Raw genomic sequence first — 25717 nt, forward strand, 5'->3', positions numbered from 1 at the left:
GGCGGTCGGTGAACTTCCGCCACTTGGAATTCTGGGATCTGGACGGAACAGGATGAGAAGACATTACAAGGTAAGTATATATTAAGATGCAGCAGTCACGCTCAGGTCATAAGAGCCGCCGACCAGTCCTAGGATTACAATCTGATTCTCACGCTATTAATACAGCCATCTGACTGCACCCTAATAACGGGAATCCGACTTGCTCTAATGGATGACCATCCTTGCTTCTGAAAGACTCTGCCTCTCGAATATGCTTTTTGTACACAGTCTTGTGACTTCATTGGATATGGGACCCTCCAGCTGTTAATTCGTATCACTCAGGTACTTTTCCAGCCTTATGTTACCTGGGTCCCAGACCACGCCTTAGCAAAAAAGTGCGTCGGTGGGTCTCCCTACAGATGTGTATATATTCTTATTGCTGGATGGCCTGTGCATTTTACCTGGGTGTATGTTCTTACTAGAGCCCACTAAATTAGTAAGGCCGGGGTCACACTAGACCGTAATACGGCCGAGTGCAATGCGATAAAAAAAAAAAAAAAAAAAAAAATCGCATTGCACTCGGACCAGTATTACCATATGGGGCAGCTCCCACCAGCCGACTTTCTCTGCCGTTTTCCTCGGTCCGAGACACTCTCAGCATGCTGCGAGTGTCTCAGACCGAGGAAAGCTCGCGGCTCACTCGCACCCATATAAACCTATGGGTGCGAGTGAGACAGCACACACCACTCGGATATCATCCGAGTGATGTGCGTTATAAGCGGACCCCAGCAATGGAGATGGAGAAATTCATTTCTCCGCCTCCTCCGCAGCTGTGCTGATTCTCCCTGTGCGAGAGAATTGGAGCACAGACGCATGACTGCGAGCAGGAGCCGAGGGTCATTAGCATATTGCATCCGATGATCTCACATCGGATACAATACGCTAGTGTGACCCCGGCCTTAGAGTATATTTCAGTCATGATATGATTGTAACTAAACAACCCAGGTATTACCTCTATAATGTAATGGCCACTTTCTATACATACAGGTGCTTCTCACAAAGTTAGAATATCATCAAAAAGTTAATTTCAGTTCTTCAATACACAAAGTGAAACTCGTATTATATAGAGTCATTACAGAGTGTTCTATTTCACGTGTTTATTTCTGTTAATGTTACCGAATATGGCTTACAGCCAATGAAAACCCAAAAGTCTCAGTAAACTAGAATTATTAACAAAAACACCTGCTAAGGCTTCTTAAGCGTTTATAAAGGTCCCTTAGGCTGTTTCAGTAGTTCCACAATCATGGGGAAGACTGCTGACTTGACAGATGTCCAGAAGGCAGTCACTGACACACTCCACAAGGAGGGTAAGCCACAGAATGTCATTGCTAAAGAAGCTGTCTGTTCACAGTGCTGTATCCAAGCAAATTAATGGAAAGTCAAGTGGAAGGAAAAAAGTGTGGTAGAAAAAGGAGCACAAACACCCGGGATAACCGCAGCCTTGAAATGATTGTTAAGAAAAGGCCATTCAAAAATTTGGTGTAGATTCACAAGGAGTGGACTGCTGCTGGCGTCATTGCTCCAAGAGCCACCACACACAGACGTATCCAGGACATGGGCTACAAGTGTCACATTGTGTCAAGCCACTTATGACCAATAGACAACGCCAGAAGCCTCTTACCTGGGTCAAGGAGAAAAAGAAGCGGACTGTTGTCAGTGGTCCAAGGTGTTTTCAGATGGAAGTAAATTTTGCATTTCATTTGGAATACATGTCCCAGAGTCTGGAGGAAGGGTGGAGAGGTCACAATCCAAGCTGCTTGAGGTCTAATGTGAAATTTCCACAATCAGTGATGGTTTGGGGAGCCGTGTCACCTGCTGGTGTAGGTCCACTGTGTTTTATCAAGACCAAAGTTAGAGTAGCCGTCTACCAGGAAATATTAGAGCACTTCATGCTTCCCTCTGCCGACAAGCTTTTTGGAGATGGAAATTTCCTTCTCCAGCAGGAATTGGCACCTGTCCACACTGCCAAAAGTACCAATACCTGGTTTACAAACAACAGTATCACTTTGCTTGATTGGCCAGCAAACTCGTCTGACCTTAACCCCACAGAGAATCTATGGAGTATTGTCAAGAGGAAGATAAGAGACACCAGATCCAACAATTCAGACGAGCTGAAGGCTGCTATCAAAGCAACCTGGGCTTCCATAACCCCTCAGCAATGCCACAGGCTGATCGCCTCCATGCCACGCCACATTGATGCAGTAGTTGATGCAAAAGTAGCCCCGACCAAGTATTGACTGCATTTACTGGACATACATTTCAGTAGGCCAACATTTCAGATTTTAAAATCATTTTTTTTTCAAGCTGATGTTATGAAGTATTCTAATTTACTGAGATAGTGACTTTTGGGTTAATCATCAACATTAACAGAAATAAACACCTGAAATAGATCACTCTGTGTGTAATGACTCTATATAATGAGTTTCAATTTTTGTATTTAAGAATTGAAATAAATTTACTTTTTGATGATATTCTAATTTTATGAGAAGCACATGTATGTACTTATGATACTCTTATGTCAGTCATGTCTGTTTTCTTTTCCCCTATTTTTATTTTTTTTCAAGTTATTAATAATCACTAATAATGCTTAAAGCAAACCTGTCACCAGGTTTGGCCGACATAAGATGTGGCCACCGCCTTTCAGGGCTGATATACAGCATTCTGTAATGCTGTATATAAGCCCCCAATCAGACCTGAAAGATAAGAAAAATAAATTTTATTATACTCCCCTAGGGGGATGGTCAGTGTCCTCCCATCTGCTTGTGATACCGCCCTCCTGTTGCTTCATCGCTCCCCGGCACCGCGCTCCTGCGCATGCGTACTTATTTGCCCTGTTGAGGACAGAGTAAAGTACTGTAGTGCAAAGGTGCCGGGCCTCTCTGACCCTTCCCAGTGCCTGCGCACTGAAGTACTTTGGTCTGCCCTCAACAGGGCTCATAAGTACGCCTGCGCAGGAGCGCAGTGGCGGGGAGCGATGAAGCAACAGGAGGGCGGTATCACAAGAAGATGGGTGTCGCAGGTCCGGGACCCCCATCGGACCAGACCGCCCCACGGGTGAGTATAATAAAACTTATTTTTCTTATCTTTCAGGTCGAATCGGGGCTTCTCTACAGCATTATAGAATGCTGTATATCAGCCCTGAAAGGCAGTGGCCACATCTTGTATCGGCCAAAACTGCTGACAGGTTCCCTTTAAATATTTATTTATACTTGTGTCTGGCATGTATTAATTTGCTGTTGCTTTATCTTCCTTTATTAAGCCTTGCGACACACTGCCTGGCTGGTTTTTGCCTTGTAGGATTATTGTACTTATTTTAAGGCCATGTTCAATATTTGTAAGCCAAAACCAGGAGTGGGTGAAAAATGTAGAAGTGGTGATGTGTTTCTATTATACTTTTCTTCTGATTGTTAAACTCCTGGTTTTGGCTTACAAATACTGATGTAAAATACTGACCAAATACTGCTAGTGTGAACATGACCTAAGTCTGACAACTTGTTTAGAGACGCGTTTCTGCCATCAATTTCTAAATGAGTTACCATAAGCTGTTCAAATGAAATGGAAAACTGTCCAACTTGTGATCTGTTCTATGTCCTGCTGTGAATTAATTATCCGTTGTCTTCATTCAGTGTGACGCACAGATGAAACAATCTCACAATGGCATTGTGCTACGCTGACTCATTCATCTCCTCTCCATGCCAGAGTATACCAGTCTGTGCGGGGTGAAGGCGAGAATATGCACGTTACACAAGCAGACACTTGTCTTATTGGGGTGGGGAGGGATAAGTTGGGAATATTGGGGTTGTGATACTGGCAAAATTTTGTATTTAAAACACTATAATATGTAAAATGCAATGTTATTCTTAATAAAAATATCCGGAGACAAAAACGGAGACAATTAGCAGGAGTGAAATAAATACTTCATACGTGAAACGCTGGAATAATAAACGGTCAGCTGATGTACAAAATTTTGTATATTTATTTAATTTTCCTTAGAAAGACGATCCACAAGTTCAAATTTGCAAAAACACTAATCAAACATGCCCTGATACAGCTGCTTCTCCTTTTCCCGGGAAGAAGTGATGGCGGAGTCTACCAGTTGTACATAATGCCTGATGTTTGCATCTGCAAAAATAAAATGATATATTAATATAAGTTGTAGCTGCGCTCAAAAATAAGGTATTGAGACATTCTTGCTGCATAGTTTTATTTGGTGACGATTACACGTGTGATTAGTTTACAGTCCATGTTTAATAAAATTTGTTTTATTCACCAAATAAGCAGCAAATGCTCTCATATTGCTTTAAATGGGTGAAAAAATGCTGAAAAAAATTGACATTCTGCAGATTTATAAAACGCTATAGTTCTCACATTCAGCCAGGAAAAAAAGGAAAAAAAAAAAAAAGGAAAAAATATAGCAAGCAAGTGTAGATTTCTGAAATCTCAGTTCTTTCTGGCACTGTAAAATGCAGCTTCTTTTCTGAAGAAAAAAAAAGATGCTCTGTGTGAACATAGCCTTACTTTGTTTCTAAGCATGTGGCAAAGCGGTGGAATGAAAGAGGCTGTTGGAGGCCAAACTGAGGATGTAGGAGTATAAAAAAATAAAATAGGATCTTAACATCTCATTTGCCTATTTCAGTGACAAAACTCACAGGCGCGGGCTGCTATTCTCAAGCTGGTAAGACAGAAGCAGGGAGCAGCGCTGGCACGAGGAGAGGTGAGGAGTTTTTTTTTTTTTTTTATTGGACTGTGGGGCCATTCTCGGGGGAGGTGGGGGGTAGAGATGCGAGCTGTGTTATATACTACGCGGGCTCTGCTAAATACTATGCGGGCTCTGCTAAATACTACATGGGCTGTGCTATATAATATGGGGGTATATTATATTCTATGGGGGAGGCTGTGTTATATACTATGGGGTGTATATTATATTCTATGGGGGACGCTGTGTTATATACTATGTGTCTGTATTATATATTTGGGGAGTGCATTATATTCTATGATGGAGGCTGTGTTATATACTATGGGGGTACGTTATATTCTATGGGGGAAGCTGTGTTATATACTATGTGGCTGTGTTACATACTATTGGGGGTATATTATAGTCTATGGGGGAGGCTGTGTTATATACTATGTAGCTGTGCTATATACTATGGGGAGTACATTGTATTCTATGGGGAAGCTGTGTTATACACTATAGGGGGCTACATTATATATTATGGGGAGGTGGGAGCCAGGTTCAGCACCACAAGCAGGGGAACAGTGGCTTTTACAGTAGCACCGCTTCCCCCGTGGCCGTCCGTGCGCAGATAAAAACGGACATGTCTGCGTGTTTTGCACACGGACACACGGTCCGTGAAAACACGCCGACATCTGCATAGACCCATTCATTTGAATGGGTCTACGTGTGTCAGTGTCTCCGGTACGTGAGAAAAATGTCACTACACGTACCTGAGGCACTGACGTGTGAAACCGGCCAATGATTGTGACAAACATAGAAGATTGCCAATATAAAAAGAAAATGCTGCGGATAGATCTCACCTTTGGGTTGATGTGAAGCAGCTTTGGATAAGTAACTGTGAGCGGTTGTGTAGTCTTGCAGGTGATAGCTGGAGACACCAGCGCGGTATAATGCCTTTACATTATGTGGCTGGATTTTTAGTGTCTGTAGACTACACTCATAAACACGTTCATATTTTGGAGGCTGATTCTGCAGGAGACATGCTAAAAAAAACAAAAAACAGGAGGAATGGTTAAGGGTATGTTTTTGACAGTCTTTTTCCGCCGTGTTTTATTTTTTTCTTTTAAGCCAATCGACTAAAAAAAAAAAATGGCGGAACAAGCAAGTACAAAACGATCAAAAGAACAGTTCTATTAATTTGTATGGGAAAATGATGCGCCGCCCATACACTCAATATTTTGAACGTCTTTTAAACGCCATTCTTCAAGCGTCTTCTACTAATAAGACGTTCAGTACTTTAGAAGGGAAGTTCTTTTTGAGCTAAAGTTTTCTTCATTGTTTAATGGATTTAAAAAAAAAAAAAGTCTGGAAAACGGCAGTAAAAAGATGCTAAAAAAAAAAACAAGAAAAAACAAAAACCTTTAAAAGTAATTGGAAAACTACAAAAAAAAACCTCCTAAGAAGGAAGATGCTTTAGGTTTACAAAACTCATGAGAAAAGAAGTGATTTTTTTTAGGGGTTTGCGTAAAAGACGCAGTGTGAATATGCCATGAGAAAGGGGAATTTTGCATTTTTGGCGATTGCCAGTTTTTGCTTTTTTCTTAGTTTGATACAGTACCTGCTAAGTTGTTATGACAGTCTGCTTGAAGATTTTTCAGTGTCTGCAATTGCTGAGGCGTGAGCTCCACAGAAGAAGGGCCGAGTCCAGTCAAAGGATTTATTAAATGAGGATCTACGCTACGGAGTTGGAGGAGGGCACGATGATACAGACTCACAGCCTCTCGAACGCGATGCTCGGAGTAGCACGTGTTGCCCTGAGACTTGTATAAACCTGCTTGTGAGAGGCGCTGTTCTACAGATACATCCTAGGAAGAAAAGATGAAAAGGGAATGGAAATACTGATCACACACAACACAAGAGAATATCACCAGTAAATATAAGTCACAAGGAATAAAAACAACACTTAAATAGTCCTTACAAGACTCTTCCGTTTCCCTCCAAAATCAACTAGGAAACTTCTGAGACGGAGGCTTTTCTAAGGGGCAGTGCCAAATTTTGGAAATGTGGGCAAAGCTTTGCAAGAATAGGGAGCTGCCGAACACAACTGACATAGTCATCATATCATACGCCGCAAAGGAGGCATAAAGTGCAACATAAATGTGCTCCAATACTCTGACTGGGGGACATTTCTTATGCTGGGGTAAATAAGCGGAGAGATGCACCACAGGCGTCCATTAATGAATTTGGCGCATATTACTCCAAAGGACTCTCCAAAACTGGTCTGCAGAACTCCAGTCTAAATGGATCAGGCTATGTGCACACCGAAGGACAGATTCATCAAAGCCTTCATGCCAAAAATTTGATATAAAAGCAACATAATTTAGATGCTACTAAAATTTGAAACTGTTCACATCAGTTACTCCCAGCTCCAGCCTCAAAATGGCGCGATGCCGCAGCTTGTCCATTGCAGGACGACCTGTGACGATTCATCACCAGAGTGAGATTTCTGGTGCAGAGCCACTCGACAGACGCTGAAATTTCACAGAATCATAGAATGATAGAGTTGGAAGGGACCTCCTGGGTCATCTGGTCCAACCCCCTGCTCAAAGCAGGAGTCACTAAATCATCCCAAAAATATTTAGAATTGAGAGTCCTCAGTAGTTGATACCTTTTAATGGCTAACTGAAAAGATGGTAACAAATTGCAAGCTTTCGAGACTACACAGGTCTCTTCATCAGGCAAAGACTAAAACAAATTCTGAAGAATAAGGCTACGTTCACACTAGCGTTTCCCGTTTTGCGTCGTGTTTGCGTCGGGCGACGCAGCGGCGACGCATGCGTCATGTGCCCCTATATTTAACATGGGGGACGCATGCGTCTTTTTGTGCTGCGTTGTGCGACGCATGCGTCTTTTTTGCCGCAAGCGTCGGACCAAGAAAACGCAACAAGTTGCAAATTTCGGCAAAAAGCGACGCATGCGTCGCAAAACGCAGCGTTTTTGCATGCGTTTTGGTGCGTGTTAGTGTACGTTGTGCGTTGCGTCGCCGACGCAGCGGCGCACAACGCTAATGTGAACGTAGCCTTACATATTTATGCACAACATAGCATAGAAAAAAAAAAAAGGGAAAAACCATGGATAAGACAGGTGACATGAAGCAGAATTACCATGAGTGATAAACAATAATATCCATAAATATTGGGCCAGTTCTTAGATAAGGATTGTTTTATTGGGGTCTGGTTCTGTTGTGATGACCCCTCATAGTCTGAGGAGCAAGTTCGTTAGTTGATGTAACATCAACTTAGTTTACATCAACTAAGGAACTTGCCCCTCAGACTATGAGGGGTCATCACAACAGAACCAGACCCCAATAAAACAATCCTTATCTAAGAATTGGCCCAACATTTATGGATATTACTGTTTATCACTCATGGTAATTCTGCTTCATGTCACCTGTCTTATCCATGGTTTTTCCCTCTTTTTTTTTCTCTATGCCATGTTGTGCATAAATATGTGATTCTTCAGAATTTCTTTTAGTCTTTGCCTGATGAAGAGACCTGTGTAGTCTTGAAAGCTTGCAATTTGTTACCATCTTTTCAGTCAGCCATTAAAAGGTATCAACCACTGAGGACTCTCAATTCTAAATATTTTTCTATCTACTGGCTAACACGGTACCAAGATATATTTCTTTCCTGTATCTAAATCATCCCAGACAGATGTCTGTCCAGCCTCTGTTTGAAGACTTCCATTGAAGGAGAACTCACCAGCTCTCCTGGCTGCCTGTTCCACTCATTGATCACTATAAGGCTGCCGTCACACTAGCAGTATTTGGTCAGTATTTTACATCAGTATTTGTAAGCCAAAACCAGGAGTGGAACAAATAGAGGAAAAGTATAATAGAAACATATGCACCACTTCTGTATTTATCACCCACTCCTGGTTTTGGCTACAAATACTGATGTAAAATACCGACCAAACACTGCTAGTGTGACGGCAGCCTAACTGTCAAAAAGTTTTGCACTTCTTCAGGAATTGGGAACATCTGACTCCACCAAGTCAAGTGTGAACAACAATGAATCGGGGTCTTTTTTTTTTTTGCTGGCTACCTTTATTGGGCAGCTACCGCAGAACACCCCCCCCCCCCCCCCCGACCTAATGAAAATTGTTCAAAAGAATGTACGTATATACAGGGCCTGCGTTTGGCACAGGCAAACCAGGCAGATGCCTGGGGCCCCCACCTACAAGGGGGCCCCCTGCATCTGCAACCCTGTATGAAGTGCCCAGAGGGTTTTCAGCAGTGAATAATGCTGTGCATTGTTCTGTAGTCCCAGAGCGTGTCTCCCAAACCCCCCTTGAGACTCCCTCAGTGCTGTGATTTACTCATGTGGTCCTGGAGCTATGTGCTGATTGCTGTAGGATCAGCTTTCACAGTCACATACAGCAGGGATCAGCATGGGCTCTGACCAGTCACTAAATCATTGCTTGTAATCTGACAGGGCGACCTCCTGTCACTACTGCCTGGATGACACAAGACAGGAATATTGTCTGCTGAATCAGGGTATTTATTATATAGAAATAAATTCTCACGTGAAATAATAAGGGTAAACTATACACATATAGTACAGGTGTGCATAGGAATCAGCGTTTTTGGTGCATTTTTTTTGCAGCCAAAGCCTGCTCTCTTGACAGTAAAAACACTGCTTTCAAAGCACCCTTTATTTAGGGTATGTGCAGAGTATCCGGAAATGGCAACCTCTGTACGCAGTGGACATCATGCTGCATCCAAAGTGCTGCCATGTATTGAACACAGGTGATTCCGCGTGTGTTCATTGAACCGTGCAGAATCACCGTGTCCTATATATTGCAGGGGTGAGATTTCTCTGGTGGAGACTCGCGTCTACGCCATATAAATTGGCATGCTGCAGTCTGGAGAGACGCGCCCCATGTCCGTCTCCGCAGGTGAGGTGCGGGTGTCAGTGCACGCATAGTATAGATGGAATTTCTTGAAATCCCCTCCACTATACTGTAACATGTGGCCGCTGCGGGTTGGACGCTGCACAAGTACACAGCAGCCGACCCGCAGCGTTTGCCGATTGTGGGCACACACCCTTAGAGCTTTTGCTGTTTGTTTTTTTACAGTATGCATTTTGTCTACAGTACATGTTCAATAAAGTTAGTGTTATTCACAAAAAACGCAGCGAAAAACAACACTGCAACGTTTGCAGCATTTTTTAATCTTTTTATTGCTTTCTACGGGTGAAACAAATTGCTGAAAGTGACATGCTGCAGATTTTAAAAAGGCTGCAGGTGTGAAATTCAGTCAGGGGAAAATAAAAGGGTGTGCAGGAGATTCCTGAAAATCTCAGTTTTTGCTTGTGCTGTAAAATGCTGTAAACTTCTTATTTGCAGAAGAAAAAGCTGCAAAAATTCTGCATATGAACATGGCCAAAAGCTGCTTTTCAAAGTGCTAGCAACACATAGGAGATTTCCAAAATCTCCTGCAGGCGCTTGTTTGTTTTCTGACTGGATTTCAGAACTGTAGCGCTATTTAAGCTGTAGCGTGTCACTTCTTTCAGTGTGTTTTCACCTGTAGAAAGCAATGAAAGAATAAAAAAGCTGCGGATATTGCAACGGCATTTCTCACTGCAATTTAAGTGGTTTTGATGAATTAAACAATTAGGTCTCGTTCACATGTTCAGTATTTCACATCAGTATTTGTAATGCAGAAACAGCAGTGGAACAATGAGGCTATGTGCACACGTTGCGGAATCTGCCACGGATTTTTCCACAGTTTCCTAAAAATCTGCAGGTAAAACGCCCTGCGTTTTACGGTGGAATTACTGCGTTTTTTTGTGCGGTTTTCAACAGCGTTTTTACACCTGTGGATTCCTATTATGGAACAGGTGTAAAACGTTGCGGAATCCGCACAAAGAATTGACATGCTGCAGAAAATACAGCGCAGCGTTTCTGCGTGGTATTTTCCGCAACATGTGTATGGCGGATTTTGTTTTCCATATGTTTACATGGTGCTGTACAACGCATAGAAAACTGCTGCAGATCCGCAGCAAAATCCGCAGCGTGTGCACGTACCCTGAGAAACACGTCACCACTTCTGTATTTATCACCCTCCTGGTTTTGGCTTACATATGCTGATGTGAAATACTGACCCAATACTGACCAAATACTGATCATATGAATGTGGTCTTAAACATACTGTAGACAAAGCAAACATCCTCACTCCAAAAAAAAAAAGCTGAAAAAAGTGTGAAGAACACCACAGAACAAGCTGAAAAACAGGTGTTTTGAACGCAACATTTTTACTGCTAATAGAAAAGGTTTTGGCTACTGAAAAAAATGCTGCATGTGAACATATACATAGCGTTTCAGAGTAAGACTATCTGTGGTGTTACATAGGACTGCATGTGATATATACTAAATTATCTGTACTCAGAGAGTTATCAATTAAGAGGGGGTTGGGGGTAACTCTTTGTCTTGGGGCTTGGGCCCCCAATCTTTTCTGACCCTAGCAACACCCCTGCATACAGCTAATAGTGGCAGACCTGTTGGCCGATATAAGGCACCTAAATATGGGGGCCACAGTGTGAGCACTGGCTCCAGGCCCCTCCACCAACTGTATCCGCATCCTGCTCATGTACTGTAACTTAAATGGTTTGTGTGATCTTACAATTTTAGCATTTGGGGCCCCATTTTAAATTTTTGCCTAGGGCCCCACTTTGTCTAAAACCGGCCCTGCATATGCATAAAAAAAACACTTCTGTGCACAGAGTTCAGTCTTTAGTTACTTTTTTTTTTTAAACCCTGAAGCGGTTTAAAGAAGGGACCGAAGACAGAGCAAGTGCACGGCAAGGTCATTGTGATAGTGGGAAATATTTCAGGGCGATTCTATGTGGAGTCTGCTTGAAAAAGAATGTGTGTGCACACATCCTAAAAAGAGACATTACAAAAATACTGGTTAAAAAAAAAACAAACAAACAAAAATAACAGACAAACACAAAGTGTTCAGAAAGCAACAACAAAAGAAGTGCTTCAAAAGGGGCAGAAATAAAAATAAATAAATCAGTATTTCCTGAAATGTCTTCATGAAAAAAAAAAAAAAAAAAAAGACACCCACATGTGCACGTCTCTAAAATGCTTGAAAAGCTATTCAAAACTGAGACAGAAAAAGAAAAACTTCTCCAAGGTTTGGGATTTGGTGCAGAGAAAACCGCAGCTTAAAAGAGGCGCTTTTTTTTTTTTACTAGGTTTTTGTTTTGTTTGTTTTTTACAGATTTTCCCCGCTTATTACATACAGGTGAAATCTGCAGCAAAAACACTGAAAGGGTATGTTCACACGTTCCTGATTTCCATCCTTTTTTTTTTCAGGACTGAAACCGCAGCTCTTGGCAGAAAACGCAGGTCCTTTTTTTGGTCCTTTTTTTGTGCGTTTTTTGATCCTTTTTTTTATGCAGTTTTCTATGCAGAGTCTGTGTGTTTTCTAGGAAGTTTTTTAGGGTTAAAATGGCTGAAAATACCCTAACCCTACCCCTACCCCTATTCTAACCTTAGTGGAAAAAAAAAAAAAAATTCTTAATTTTTTTTATTGTCCCTACCTATGGGGGTGACAAGGGGGGGGGTGTCATTTACTATTTTTTTTTATTTTGATCACTGAGATAGGTTATATCTCAGTGATCAAAATGCACTTTGGAACGAATCTGCCGGCCGGCAGATTCGGCGTGCGCACTGCGCATGCGCCCGCCATTTTGCAAGATGGCGGCGCCCAGGGAGAAGACGGCCGGACGGACACCGGGAGGCCGGGTAAGTATAAGGGGGGGAGATTAGGACACGGGGGGGGGCATCGGAGCACGGGGGGCGGGGGCATCGGCGCACGGGGAGGGGCATCGGAGCACGGGGGTGGGGCATCGGAGCATGGGGGGGTGGGATCGGGGCAGCCACACTCCGCCCACGCACTTCCACCCGCTTCCCCGCACTTCCTGCTGCAGCAGTTCGGCACCACAAACCGCAATACAACCCGCAGATATATTTTTGATCTGCGGGTTTTACTGCGGGTTTGACCTCACAATGGAGGTCTATGGGTGCAGAACCGCTGCGGCTCCGAAAAAAGAAGTGACATGCTCCTTCTTTTTTCCCGCAGCTATTCAGCGCGGCTTTTTTTTTTAAATTCAGGATCATGTGCACAGCGGTTCCTGTTTTCCATAGGGTACATTGTACTGTACCCTGCATGGAAAACAGCTGCGGAACCGCAGCGGCAAAAACGCTGCGGTTCCGCAGTAAAAAACGCACTGTGTGAACATGGCCAAAGAATCGACATACTGCAGGTTTAAATCTGCAAGAAAAAAATAAGCAACGAGTGCATGAGAGGTCAGGAATCTCATTAGAATTGCTGGGCATTAGGAAAAAAAAAAACACGTGACAAATCTGCAATGTGTGAACAGGCCCTAAAAGCAGAGCATTTCCTAAAGTGGTTTTCCTCTAGAAAATTCATGGCCCAGGAAAGACACTGTGGACCATGTGTCCATTTAAAAAGAACAACAAAGGCAACGTTCACATTAGCGTTTTGCGGTGCTGCGTCGGCGACGCAACGCACAACGCATGCAAAACGCAGCTTTTTGTGACGCATGCGTTCATTTTTTCATGACTTTTGGTGCAGAAAAAACTGCATCATGCAGCTTTTTCTGTTGCGCCAAAAAACGCATGCGTCACAAAACGCAAGACAACACATGTCCATGCGCCCCCCCCCATGTTAAATATAGGGGCGCGTGGCGCATGCGTCACCGCAACTGCGCCCGATGCAGCCCCGCAAACCGCTAATGTGAACGTAGCCCGAAAGACTCTTCCTAATCACTTCCATTGTAACACCACTCTGCTGGTTACAGCCATCTTCCTTCCCCTCACTCTGAAAAACGCATGAAGCATCTCCTGAGGAAAACCGCTGGAAACAAGGCTCTGTCCAATCAAAAAAAAAACTAGTTGTTGCATATAGCAACCAATCACAGTGCAGCTTTAATTTTCCAAGCGCAGAGTATGGAATGAAAGCTGCGCTGTGATTGGTTGGGCTCTTTATCTGGCGCCTGCTGCGCGGTCGGGTGAGTTTGTGAGGACGCTACCTGCTCAGCCATCCTGCTCCCATGCTGCGCCCGCCCGCACCGTTCTCTGCCCTAAGCCGGGAGCTGGTCACGTGATATATATCTTCCCCCTATTTAAATAACTTTATTCATAGCTCACAGACACTGTCTTGAACGCGCAGCAATAATAAGACGCGGGCTCGGCCTGCAGGCCGCATTAGGTCTACATTATGACAGAACATACTCCATCTTTAGCTTTCCCCTCCCCACACATCATCCATTTCGGAGCGGTTAGCTTTAGGCGTGGCGTGCCGCCCCTTTCCGTACTCGCCAGCACTGGTGTCACATATTTCACCACCTCGTGCTGCTTAATAATTTCAGATTTAAAAAAAATGAATAAAAAATGACCGAATGTATTAAAACATGCTGTAATTCAGACACCCCCCCAACAAATATAAGCCCGACCAATGAGAGGCTGCCACGTCAGCGCACATAAGCTGTCAATCAAAAAACAGGCGGGAACACGAGAATAAGTCACGTGAAAAGAAATAGCCAATGAACGTGCGCAAGTTGACTGGCACTCCAGGAGGCGGGGTTTATGCTGTCTGGGGGGCGTGACATTTCTACAGCTGACTTATTATAGGACCAAACGTTCAGTGAATTTGCATAAACCGCTTGGTTTAACCAATCGGATGACAAAACGTTAAGGGAACGCCCCCAATAAGAAATGTCGGCGTGTGTGTAGTAAAGACAAGGCCCACTTCCGCCAGGTTTACCGCCCACTTCCGGGGTGTGGTCTCGGGAGCCTCGTCCACTTCCTGCGCGTTTAGAGCACATCCGCCCTGTGTCTTTATCTGTGATCAGCGGCATCATGAGCGGCCTGGACCCGCGCAGGATGAAAGTGACGGAGCTGCGAGCTGAGCTGCAGCGGAGGGGGCTGGACGGCCGGGGGCTGAAGGCCGAGCTGAGCGATCGGCTGCAGGAGGCGCTGGACTCCGAGATGCTGGGAGGAGGCGACGAGGAGAGAGCGGCGGGCAGCATGGAGGAGGAGACGGAGGAAGAGCGGGCCCTCGCGCTCGGCGAGGGGGAGGAGGAGGACGACGCGGCCGACAATCCGCTGGAGGAAGAGGACGACGAGACCGCGGCGGAGCCCGCCGCCACCGCCGCCGCCCGGGAGGATGCGGCCTCTCCGCCTGCAGAGGGCGCTGCGGAGCCGACGGACGAGGCTCCACCTGCCGGGGACGGCGCGGGCAACCTGAATGGAGCGGCGCAGAAAGAGGAGGGGAAGGCGGGAGGTGAGCGGCGGGAAGATGGCGGCCGGCGCGGCCTGCTCTGCTCTGCTGGTGGCACCGGACGGCTGCGCTCTGGTCAGTGGCCGCCAGGGGGCGGGGCGGGAATCTGAGCATGGAGCTGCCGGGGGCATTCTGGGGGTTGTAGTTCTACAGTGTGTGTGTGTGAGGGGGGCTCCATGCTCAGATTACCATCTCCGCCACTGCAGGGTACGGACTAGAGCCGAGCCGGTGTTCTCCTCAGCCTGGGGGCCTCTGATGGCCGGGAGTGAAGATCGATGGACTGCACTGCTGCAAACAGCGCTGGAGGGCCCTAGGCAGCTGCCTGGTCTGCCTGCCCCTAACACTGGCCCTGACTGCAGAGTGATAAACACTGGATGTCTCCATTTTTTTTTTCCCTTCTTAACTTGTTTATGTGTTTATAGATGGGAAGAGGGAGAAAAGGGATAAACAGGGCAGGAACCCCGGAGCCCCCCGGCAAGGGGTGAAGCGGGTGCGAGAGGAGGAGCAGCGTGGACGCACGTATCACGAATACAAGGAGGAAGGCTATTACAGCCGGTGAGTCCAGCGCTTCTCTCCGCTCTGGTAGTGTAGGCACAATCCTGTGCTCTGCAGGTGTCTGGCCTTGTGGCACTGTGCACACTGTCAGGACTCCCCTCTCGTTTCCAGGGCGCTCATGTGCTGACTGTATTCTCACTAGGTTCTGTAGTGAGTGATGAGATTCCATCTGCACATGACCTGCTTGTCACCTGATCACTGGGAATCCTGACAGTGCGCCCAGGAGCGGCCGCAGAAATCTGTCTTGAGGCATTTCGCACATCTGACCTCTTCAGTTGTGGATTGGATTACTCATAGAACAATGTATCGATGGTCGCTGAACGTGGCCACTAACACGGCCACCATCGCATCTTCCATCGCTCGGTCAGTCCCGCTGTATCTGCAGTGTGCCAGACCTTCCTTTGCAATAAAGGAGCTGCCAGACTTGTGTACAGACTCTAGCGAACATGAATCCCCTCCATTGCTAGCCCCCCTGGAATCGTCCAATGCATGTATGACAGTAGGGGTCTTAGAGATGTTGGCAGTGTAAAATATATATTTTTGCTTTCATTGTATGAAAACTATAAATATTTACAAATAGACAAGCCTGACTTTAAACAATAGGTTGAATTCTGATGCCGTCCTTAATTTCCACCATTTTGACTCCTTACTGAAGCACAGGATTGCCCTGCAGTGCCCACTACAGGGCAAGTGTAGTATTAAATGGTGTCCGTTCAGACGAGTGGTCTCTCTTGCTCATAGAGGGGGGGGGGGGGAGTCCTGCTAAGTTAAGGGAAAAAAAGAGGAAAGTATTCAACACATCCGTCTGATAATTATTGGAAGAAAAAAATCCATTTTATTTTAAGTCCGTTAAAACTCCACACAGTAAAAATGTGACACATTTCTGGTGAAACCGCACTTTGTCGTAGTATTGGGACACATGTCACTTTAACTTGTTCCAATCACTAATTATACAACAATTATGCAAATGTATGTTTTATTCTCATATTTATTTTTAATTCCAGGTCCAAGTCCCCTGTACCCCCGGAGGAAGCTGGCGATGAAGTGGAAGAAGGTGTACTATGTCTTGATAAATGTAAGTACTTCTGTACAACTTCCTACTTTTCTGCTACTTGCCTTCATGCATAGTCTGCATTCTCTGATCTGCCGCCTCCAGGACGTCATTTGTAATATTGAGATTATTATTTTTATTAGCCATCCATATATTTCAAGTGTAGTGTTACATTTCCCTCTTCACTTTTGATGCAGAAAAGATAAATGATAGATAGAAAAATATATAGAATTGAGAATCAACCACTGAGGACTCTCGATTCTAAATATTTTTCCATCTCCACTTTTGATAGCCGCGTCTTCAGAATGGGAAATATTTGCTTTGATTTCTCAGTCTTCTTTTCTGGTTGCAGCTACCTGTGATCTGCAGTTTAAAATGGATAAGGATCGCTTCGGTGGACGTCCGCTGTTTTCTGATAAATTCCCTTCACTGTGGTCAGGATCCCGCGCTACACATGGAGCCACAAAGGGGAAGGTCTACTTTGAGGTCAAGGTGAGATTTTTGGTTATACTGTCTCTTCCTTGCTTAAGGGGGCGCTTACACTTATGAAAATGTTGTTCCCACAAAAAACCAAATGTTCTTTCCAGCCGCTGGATCTGTATGAGCGCACTGATTTAGAAGTGGAGGTGTTCATGCTCGGCTTTTGTTCAGTGTGTTGTCTGACATGCTGGAGAAAGCCGATCACTATACTCGTATAGACCACTCCATTCAAGACTGCTGCAGAGCCCCTTCTCGAGATCTGATCTGTATATTCGATTATTTCCATGACCATGTGCTAATGAGCCACAACTCATAGCTAGGGTGAAGAAAGCTCTTAACTAGAATGAATGACGCTTCTTCTAAAACGTTGTTACTGCCATTAACTCAATTGTATGGTTAAAGGATCATCTGGCAACTTTACTTATTTTTCCCTATGGGACTAGGAACGTACAGGCAAGTTATGGTTTACTACCAGACTACATGATCTCTGGCTCATTGGTCACGGTCAATTCCTTGCAGCGATTCTTAAGCTTCTGGTAACATGTTGACAGAGCTGCTTCTCTCCCTTTTCTGCTCTGTTGATAGGGCGTCCATGCTGATGGGCAGCAGGGAGCCAGCTGTCAATCAGCATGACGGCAGTGACGCCAAGTTGACAGCAGAGCAGACAAGGAAGGGATGCTCTGTTAATGTGAGGTCAAAAGAACCGAAAAATTTCAGACTGGAGTGGTCCGTGACCACTATGAGCTGGCATAGATTTCATCTATGTTCTTGGCCCCACAGGAAAAATAGGTAACGTCTCGGATGACCCCTTTAGTACAAAAGGGGTCTTTGAAATGAGACAATATCAATTTAAATGTGACTTTTTTTGCTCTCTGCAGGGGAGGTTGACCAGTTTCTGATCTCCTTCCCCCTCCCATGCTCATCGCTCGCTGAGGCTGATAACCCAACGTGATCCTCTCCTTGTTTTGTAGGTGACTGAGAATCTTCCTGTGAAGGAGGGCGTTACAGAGACTCCGTTACTCCGCGTGGGCTGGTCCGTGAGCGGCTCTGCTCCTCAGCTGGGTAATGGCTGCACTCTTTACTCTGCCCTACCTCTGTTACTGATGTGTGATCTCGGCCCAACGCTGAGCTGCCCACCTCTTACACCTCCCGTCTCTCATAGGTGAGGACGACTTGTCCTTTGCATACGACGGCCGTGGGCTCAAGGTCACCAGTGGAAAATTCGAAACCTATGGGGAATCCTATGAAGTCAATGATGTGATTGGTTGTCTGGCTGTAAGTTACTGCTTTACCTAAAAACCTTATGATGTTTACAGGCGACCACTAAAGGGGTTGTCCATTAATAAGACAACTGTTTGGCGCCAATATTAACGCTTATACACTCCTCCCGTGGTGTCGGCACTATAGTCCTGGGGCTCTCGTGCAGTTGTTCTGACTTCTGTTTGTCATTCTAACAAGGCAGCTGCATTTTAACAAGCCAGTTTTGCAAATTGAAGGTTTTTTGGAACTTTAAAAAAAACAGTATTTTTTTTTTTTGTTTAATTTTCAAAGCGCCTCTTTTAATTACTTTGGTTTAAATGTACATTTGTCCTAATGTGTTAGGATTTCTTAAAATCCTACTTTACACTAAAATTATTGGGAACAGATTTTAAAGGTGTTTACACTTCACAATAATTGTATTGGATCGTTGTTTCCCCATAATCGTAGTCTACAAGGACTGCCTATCGCTCTGCGATTACACATTTGTCAGATGAAAAGATCATTGTTCTCGGCAGCGCTGTGTAAACTGGATTGGCGCTGGACTATTACAGGTCGTTCGGTGGAAATCTTCAGCATCAACTGCCTCTGTAAACAGACTATTAAATGACCACTGGATTTCAGTGTAAATATACCTTACATCTGGGTATTAAAGTAATTGGTCTGGTCCAGTAATGCAATTACCCTGCAGATTATAGGATTAATAATGTTTATAAAGGTGTCTGTCTGCAATACTGAAAGTGCGGCACCTGGGAAAAGATTAACTTGATCTACTGGGAGCCGCCGGCTTTCAGTCATGCAGCTTTGCCTGGAGCAATTGGTCACACTGGGATCTAAGCACACCGCAGCGCTGCCAGCCGGTCTGCAGTGCATCAGTATAGAGGCGGCTTTCAGTCAATGCTGATGTGTGGTTACAATATCTGCTGCGACTAATTGCTCCTGGCACGACTGTATGACTGAAAGCCGACGGCTCCCTGGGGAAATTGTCAATTTTCTCCCAGCTGCTGCTTTTTTCAGACACTTGCATAACGCTAATAACCTGCATATTAACCCAATATCTGCAGGATAACACCCGGAGGTGTTTTTGTTTTGTTTTGCTCTTCTTCCCAGAGCCATAACTTTTTGTTTTTTGGTCAAAATGGCCAATTGAGGACTTGGTGTTTTGTTGTACTGGACGAGTTATACTTTTGAACGGCACCATTGATTTTACCATGTCGTGTACTGGAAATCATTATCTGTTTTCCAAGTGTGGTGAAATTGCAAAAAAAAGTGAGTAGTGATGAGCGAGTGTACTCATTTCGCGGGTTTTCCCGAGCACGCTCGGGTGGTCTCCGAGTATTTTTTTATTGCTCAGACTTTTCTTCGCCGCCGCTGAATAATTTACATCTGTTAGCCAGTATAAGTACATGTGGGGGTTGCCTGTTTGCTAGGGAATCCCCACATGTAATCAAGCGGTCTAGTATCAGCAAATCATCCAGCTGCCGTGATGAAAACTTAAATCTCCGAACACCAACAAATACTCGGAGACCACCCAAGCGTGCTTGGGAAAACCCGCGCAATGTGTACTCGCTCATCACTAGCGCTGAGCTGATTTTTTTTTTTTTTTTTTTTGATACTATTTTGGTGCAGATACAATCTTTTGATTGCCCGTTAATGCATTTTAATGCAATGCTGTGGCGACCAAAAAATAATTATTCTGGCACTTTGACTTTATTTTTTTTTTTTTTTGTTACACCATTTAGTGATCGGGTTAATTTTTTTTGTTTTTTTGATCGGGCGATTCTGAACCCAGCAATACCAAATGTGTGGGTTTTTTTGATTTTTACTTTGGGGCAAAAGGGGGTTATTTGAACTTAAATTTTTTTTTTGTATTTTTTAAAACCTTTTTTTTCTTTACTTTTGGCTAGCTTTAATAGTCTCAATGGGAGACTAGAAGCTGCCATAACCCGATCAGCTCTGCTATACAAAGGCGATGATCAGATCGCTTGTATGTAGCAGAATTCCTCACTTGCTATGAGCGCCGACCACCGGACGGCACTCATGGCAAACCAGCATTGACAACTATAGAGGTCTGCTTAAGACCTCTGGTTGTCATGACAGCCCATTGTCAAGTGACACAGGTGGCGAAAGGCGGGTTTTCTGGCGTTCTTTCCGGAAGTGCATGTTAAACGCCGCTGTCAGTTTGACAGTGGCATTTAACAGGTTAACAGCTGCTTGTGGAACATGATTCTGCCCGCTGCTGTTGCAGGCACATGTTAGCTGTTTTGAACAGCTGACATGTGCCAGAAAAGATGTGGGCTCACCACCGGAGCCCACATCAAAAGGAGGGAGTCCAACATGGGCGTACTGTTATTTCCAATGTCAGAAAGGTGTTGGAGCCAAATGCTACTATAGACTAACATTTACTTGTGTGCGGTCTCTTGTTTTCTTATCCATGCAGAATCTAGATGCTGACCCAGTGGAGATATCCTTCTCTAAAAATGGCACGGACTTGGGTCAGGCTTTTGTTGTGGAAAAAAGTACTTTGGGAGAGGAAGTGCTGCTGCCCCATATTTTGTGCAAAGGATGCACTTTCCAGGTTAACTTTGGACAAAAGGAGGAACCCTGGCATCCACCACCAGACGGCTTCTCATTTGTGAAAGACATCCAATCTGAGGACCTTAAGAGGACACCCCTTCCACCCAGCGGTGCAGAAGAGTGTGAGGTCGGTACTGATGCCAGAGCAATGGGTCATTTAGTTTAGTGCTGCAAATTGTATTACTGATGGAGCCCAACAGGGAATCCGATCCTTCTCAGGGTGCATTCAGACGCCCGTGCAAATTGGTCATAGATCGGACCACAATGCATGCTGTGGGTTTCCTGACCCGAGCGTGACTGCTTTGTGCATTTCTATGAAGCTATTTTGTTCGTCCAATAGACCCACGGCCGGTCCATGCACTGCAGACGGATTTGCACGGACATCTGACTGCACCCTAATAAGGAGGCAACGTGCAAAAGCTGAGAAACCCTTAGAATGACAACCTGATGGCTCTTCTAACTTGCGTGTTTTTTATATTTCCAGGTTTTACTGATGATTGGTCTCCCAGGCACTGGCAAAACCACTTGGGCCCAAAAATACAGCAAAGACAACCCAGAAAAACGATTCCATCATCTGTCTACAGAAGCATTAATCCCACAGCTAAAGGTACGATAGGAGATTGGGTAAAGCATGAATTAAAAGCTTCCAGAACATGCAGCCGATTTGTAGATTCCTTTTCATATTAGGCATGACTGGTCGACTTGTAACAAAAAATCCAGTGGATTAAACATGCTTAACTGGCATTGCAAGGATCCTTGCAGTCGCTATGGTCTCTGATCTTTTGATGGGCAACTCCATTATAAGCAATATCTTCATAAAAGGAGGTTTTTGCCTAGATTTCAAAGTAATCGGCAAGTCTGGCTTTTCTTTTCCCCATTTTTCAGACCGCTGGTCCGGATGCCCCAGAACTGGACCAGAAAGCAAAAGATAACCTTGTCCAGTTGGCAACCAAATGTCTCATCAGACTGGTACCGGTGGCTGCCCGCAGGATGGGGAATTACATTATTGATCAGGTGAGAAGATGGTAGCGCGTGACTTCAGATTAATGGGGGGCTTTCGCCTTGTGGCTTTTGTCCTATCGCTTTGACTTTCGTCGCGCAGTGCACAGTCTACGGTTCGGCTCAGCGCAGGAAGATGCACTGCTTTAAAGGGTTTCAGCGCAAAGCCGTCGTGCTGGTCCTCAAGGATGATGAATGGAAGAAAAGGTTGGAGTCTCGCAAGGAGAAAGAGGAGGAGATCGTTCCAGACTATGTGCTCCTGGAAATGAAAGGTAGCTGATCACTGTTAGTGACGGCTGTGGCCGCTTTATAAGTTGCACCAGTTCTTAATCTTAAGTTTTTTTTTTTTTTTTTTTTTTTCATCTTGTTAGCCAACTTTGTGATCCCTACAAAGAATGAGTTTCTAGAAGATGTGATTTATGCGGAGCTTGACCAGGAAGAAGCTGATTCTTTGGTGGGTGAGGCCAAGAAGGAAGCGCGCCAGAAGCTACCCACCACTGAGAAGAGGGGAAATCGCATGCAGAAGCGGGCTCGCACAGACCGAGGACGAGGGGGCGGTAAGTCCTAAATCTCACACCTGGGGCGATACACTACTCCACAGCGTTGTTTGATGGGTCACTTGCTTTCCTTCTCAGGAAACTTCCAGCAACAGAGGAACTTTAACAATCGTATGTACATGCATCACTCCAGGCCGCAACCATATCATCAGCAGCCACCACGGCAATACTGGGCACCCCAAAGAGGGGTAAGTAATTGGTGCATGAGACGTATGTCAAGCTTTAGAGTAAATATCATTAAGTTGTACTGGCTACATGTGACGTCTGTGTATTTCTATTGTTTTTACTCTCCAGGGTTACCAGAATTTCTATGATCGTTATTCTGACCAGCAAAATAGATACTACGGAGGGCAGCAGAACTACAGACCACAGAACAGGGGAGGGGTAAGTTTGGTATAAGAATTTCTTTGCTATTCACCCTTGTAGGGACTTTGTTGGCACAGAATGACTGTTCCACCGACACACAGGCACTCGTTGCTCCTTGGTGTGGCCAAACACTTAAGTGCACCGTTCCATCTATCTCTGTCCTTCCCTGACTCTATGAAGCCAGAGCTGTCAACCAAGGAAGGGCGGGGGGGTGGAGATAAAGGGAAAACAGGTTGGTTGGAAAATGCATTGAACGGTTTGGCGCCTTTGCTTGGTTTGAACAGTTATTCTGGCTGACAGTCTCTTTAATGTACATTTAAGTGTTTCACTTGTTCCTTCTCGTGATCTGAGATTGCATTGCATTCGGGTGATCTCCGAGTATTTTGGCGTGCTCAGATTTAGTTTTCATCGCCGCAGCTGCATGATTTGAGGCTGCTAGACAGCCTGAATACATGCAGGGATTGTCTGTTTTTTTAGGGAATTCCCACATGTATTCAGGCTGTCTAGCAGCTGCAAATTGTGCAGCGACAAACTAAATTTCTGAGCATGCCAAAATACTTGGAGACCACCCAAGCATGCTCAAAGAAACCCGAGTAACGAGTATACTCTCTCATCACTAGTGTCAGTGTTTTGGACCACTCCACTGTTGTCCATGAGTCGTAGCTAGCTTTGCAGCTCGGTAAAAAAAAAAGACCCATTGTAAAGAGTGGTGCCATTTTTTTATACTAATTTTAGTGTTTGAATGGGAGATTGCAATCGCAAGTTAAAAGGGTCATCCAGTGCCTCTTACTTCATTATGGTGAATCGATGGCTGCTTGCTGTGTCTCGTGCACCCTTCCTTTTTCTATCTAATGGCTCAGGGGCATGTGAAATGTTAAAATGTTGAGGCCATTTTAGTAGTGCTGCTCCCTGATGAGTGAGAGTTGGAGGGAAAACTTCTTTTAAAGTACAGTACAAAAGTAATGACCTATAGTGTCAGGCCACATTCAGTATTTGGTCGGTATTCTCCATCAGTATTTGTAGCCAAAACCAGGAGTGGATGATAAATGCAGAAGATGTCACATGTTTCTACTATACTTTTCCTCTTATTTTTCCACTCCTGATTTTGGGTGACAAATATTTATGTAAAATGCTGAATATGTGAACATGGCCTTAGGAAATCTCTCTTAAAGGGTGATCCTGATTCTTCTCAATTATAGGGAGGTATGAGGCCACATCACCTTTCCTGATGGCTAGGATGTGTGCTTGATTTGGCTGGGTAGAGGACCCCGTGCACAATTGCCAGCTATCAAATCTCATAAACGTGTTTCCACCGGCCGTGCTCACCACCTGATACGGAAGAAAGCAGAGTTGGAGTAATCCTCTACTCCTCAATTTTGTCACCTGATCCCACAAAATAGGTGATCACTTAATTGCTGGGGATTCCACCACTATCCCCATTTCCTATGGATGCTTTGTCCCAATTGCACAACGCTGGGATAGCAGAGTGATGTAGTCTACCATCTCCAGCAGACCTATAGATGACGAATGGACTGGTGTGCATGTACAGCCATGGAATTATTCCAATAGGCAGGTGATTTGCTGTGGTGGAACAGTGCCTTTAATAAATGCCCCCCAAAAATTGAGTTCTTGGCAGGCCTCTTATCTGTATACTTTGCTAGAAGTGTCGCCGCTAAAAAAGAGAAGCTCTGCGCAATCTAAAATATGTTGACCACTGTCATGGCGGATGGAAATGGACGTGTGCATCGTGTTCTACGGTTGAACACAATGGCACATCCTATAGAGCCAGCCCTGTTCCAATGGCAGCGATACGGCAACATTTGAGGTCTGTACTACGTCCACAACACGCGGACCCTGCACGGTCTTGGTCGAACCATTTAGATGGGATTGCTGAGGAATACATGGTTTTGATTCACAGACGCTGTATGATTCCTCCTTCATTATATTTAATATATGTTCTCTCTTGTGTTTTCTCAGCAGTGGCAGAACTACAATGACCGATCACAATATTGGGATTATTATGGCTACCGTGGATATCGGTGAAAGAAGTCATAATGCAGGGAAAGGCAGCACGGGGGGCTTGGATTGTATATTTCTTTTTTTTTTTTTCTTTCTTTTTTTTTTTTTTTTTGTTTTCTTTTTTTCTACATTAAAACAAAAAGCAAAAATCCTTTTGTGAAGAAAGTTTCAGCGCATGTAAAGGGTCATGGACTTGATCTCCTTTAAACGTGTGTGTGTTTTTTGTCAATCTTTAGGAAACCTTGTGAGAGGTGTATTGCAGAAGTGTCCCCCGGGGACGTCACAGCAGACACCTGTGTGAATGTCCCACCAGAGGGCTCCGTCCTGCCCTGCATCCTCCTGCTTAGCTGGGAGTAATATGCAGTAATTTTTACTTCCGTCTCATTATAACCCTGTAATCTTTTTAATTTTTATGCCAAGAAACATTTTTAAGAAATAAAATTTGTGTGATGTCATTTCTGCTTAAATTTGTTGTGGGGGGGAGGGAAGGGGCTGCCCACTATCTGTATGTGCTGCCCACCACTTGGGTTTTTTCTTTTTTTTTTTTTTACCCTGCTCTGGCTTCAATGTTATTAATGTAGAATAACTAGAAAAATAAACCCACCATAATTTGTTAAACATTGTCTGTGTGCCCCCTTGGAGTCAGCTTTGATATAACTTGTTCTTCCCCCGTCCTTGCTTTGGGACGCTGCAGCGCGTACTTGCTCCGGTTTCTGCACTAATCTTTCAGCACCGTGCTTCACAGCTTACGCTCTTTATATCTGGTACGA

At 44.6% G+C, this 25717-nt stretch overlaps 2 protein-coding genes across 3 annotated transcripts; one reads left to right on the forward strand and one right to left on the reverse strand.

The window, feature by feature from the left end:
* Window positions 1-3992: 3992 nt before the first annotated feature.
* Window positions 3993-13961, reverse strand: TTC9C (tetratricopeptide repeat domain 9C). The gene is made up of 4 exons (XM_069738878.1): window positions 13837-13961; window positions 6333-6579; window positions 5575-5757; window positions 3993-4161 (listed from the first exon to the last, which is right to left on the reverse strand). Exons 1-4 carry the CDS (start codon window positions 13846-13848, stop codon window positions 4067-4069), a joined length of 537 nt encoding a protein of 178 aa, XP_069594979.1. The 5' UTR covers window positions 13849-13961; the 3' UTR covers window positions 3993-4066.
* A 632-nt stretch (window positions 13962-14593) lies between these two features.
* Window positions 14594-25402, forward strand: HNRNPUL2 (heterogeneous nuclear ribonucleoprotein U like 2). 2 transcript variants are annotated; one of them, XM_069740007.1, is made up of 14 exons: window positions 14594-15089; window positions 15509-15641; window positions 16646-16716; window positions 17045-17184; window positions 18144-18234; window positions 18335-18447; window positions 20870-21133; window positions 21491-21613; window positions 21892-22020; window positions 22109-22277; window positions 22377-22562; window positions 22641-22750; window positions 22857-22946; window positions 24906-25402. In XM_069740007.1, the coding sequence occupies exons 1-14, from the start codon at window positions 14666-14668 to the stop codon at window positions 24969-24971; spliced, it is 2109 nt and encodes a 702-aa protein (XP_069596108.1). In that variant the 5' UTR covers window positions 14594-14665; the 3' UTR covers window positions 24972-25402. The 2 variants fall into 2 exon arrangements, with proteins under 2 accessions (XP_069596108.1, XP_069596110.1); XM_069740009.1 differs by having other exon boundaries at window positions 24909-25072.
* Window positions 25403-25717: the final 315 nt, after the last annotated feature.

The sequence above is a fragment of the Ranitomeya imitator genome, chromosome 9, assembly GCF_032444005.1.
Source record: "Ranitomeya imitator isolate aRanImi1 chromosome 9, aRanImi1.pri, whole genome shotgun sequence".
Classification (NCBI taxonomy): Eukaryota; Metazoa; Chordata; class Amphibia; order Anura; family Dendrobatidae; genus Ranitomeya; species Ranitomeya imitator.

Excerpts from the sequence above, each read along its gene's own strand:
- TTC9C (XM_069738878.1), bottom strand. Across the intron at positions 5,758-6,332 it reads CTGTCATAACAACTTAGCAG|CATGTCTCCTGCAGAATCAG; the intron begins GTACTGTATCAA and ends TGTTTTTTTTAG. Across the intron at positions 4,162-5,574 it reads TGCTTCACATCAACCCAAAG|ATGCAAACATCAGGCATTAT; the intron begins GTGAGATCTATC and ends TTATTTTTGCAG.
- HNRNPUL2 (XM_069740007.1), top strand. The coding sequence starts at position 14,666 with ATGAGCGGCCTGGACCCGCGCAGGATGAAAGTGACGGAGCTGCGAGCT. Across the intron at positions 18,235-18,334 it reads CGGCTCTGCTCCTCAGCTGG|GTGAGGACGACTTGTCCTTT; the intron begins GTAATGGCTGCA and ends CGTCTCTCATAG. Across the intron at positions 21,134-21,490 it reads GCGGTGCAGAAGAGTGTGAG|GTTTTACTGATGATTGGTCT; the intron begins GTCGGTACTGAT and ends TTATATTTCCAG.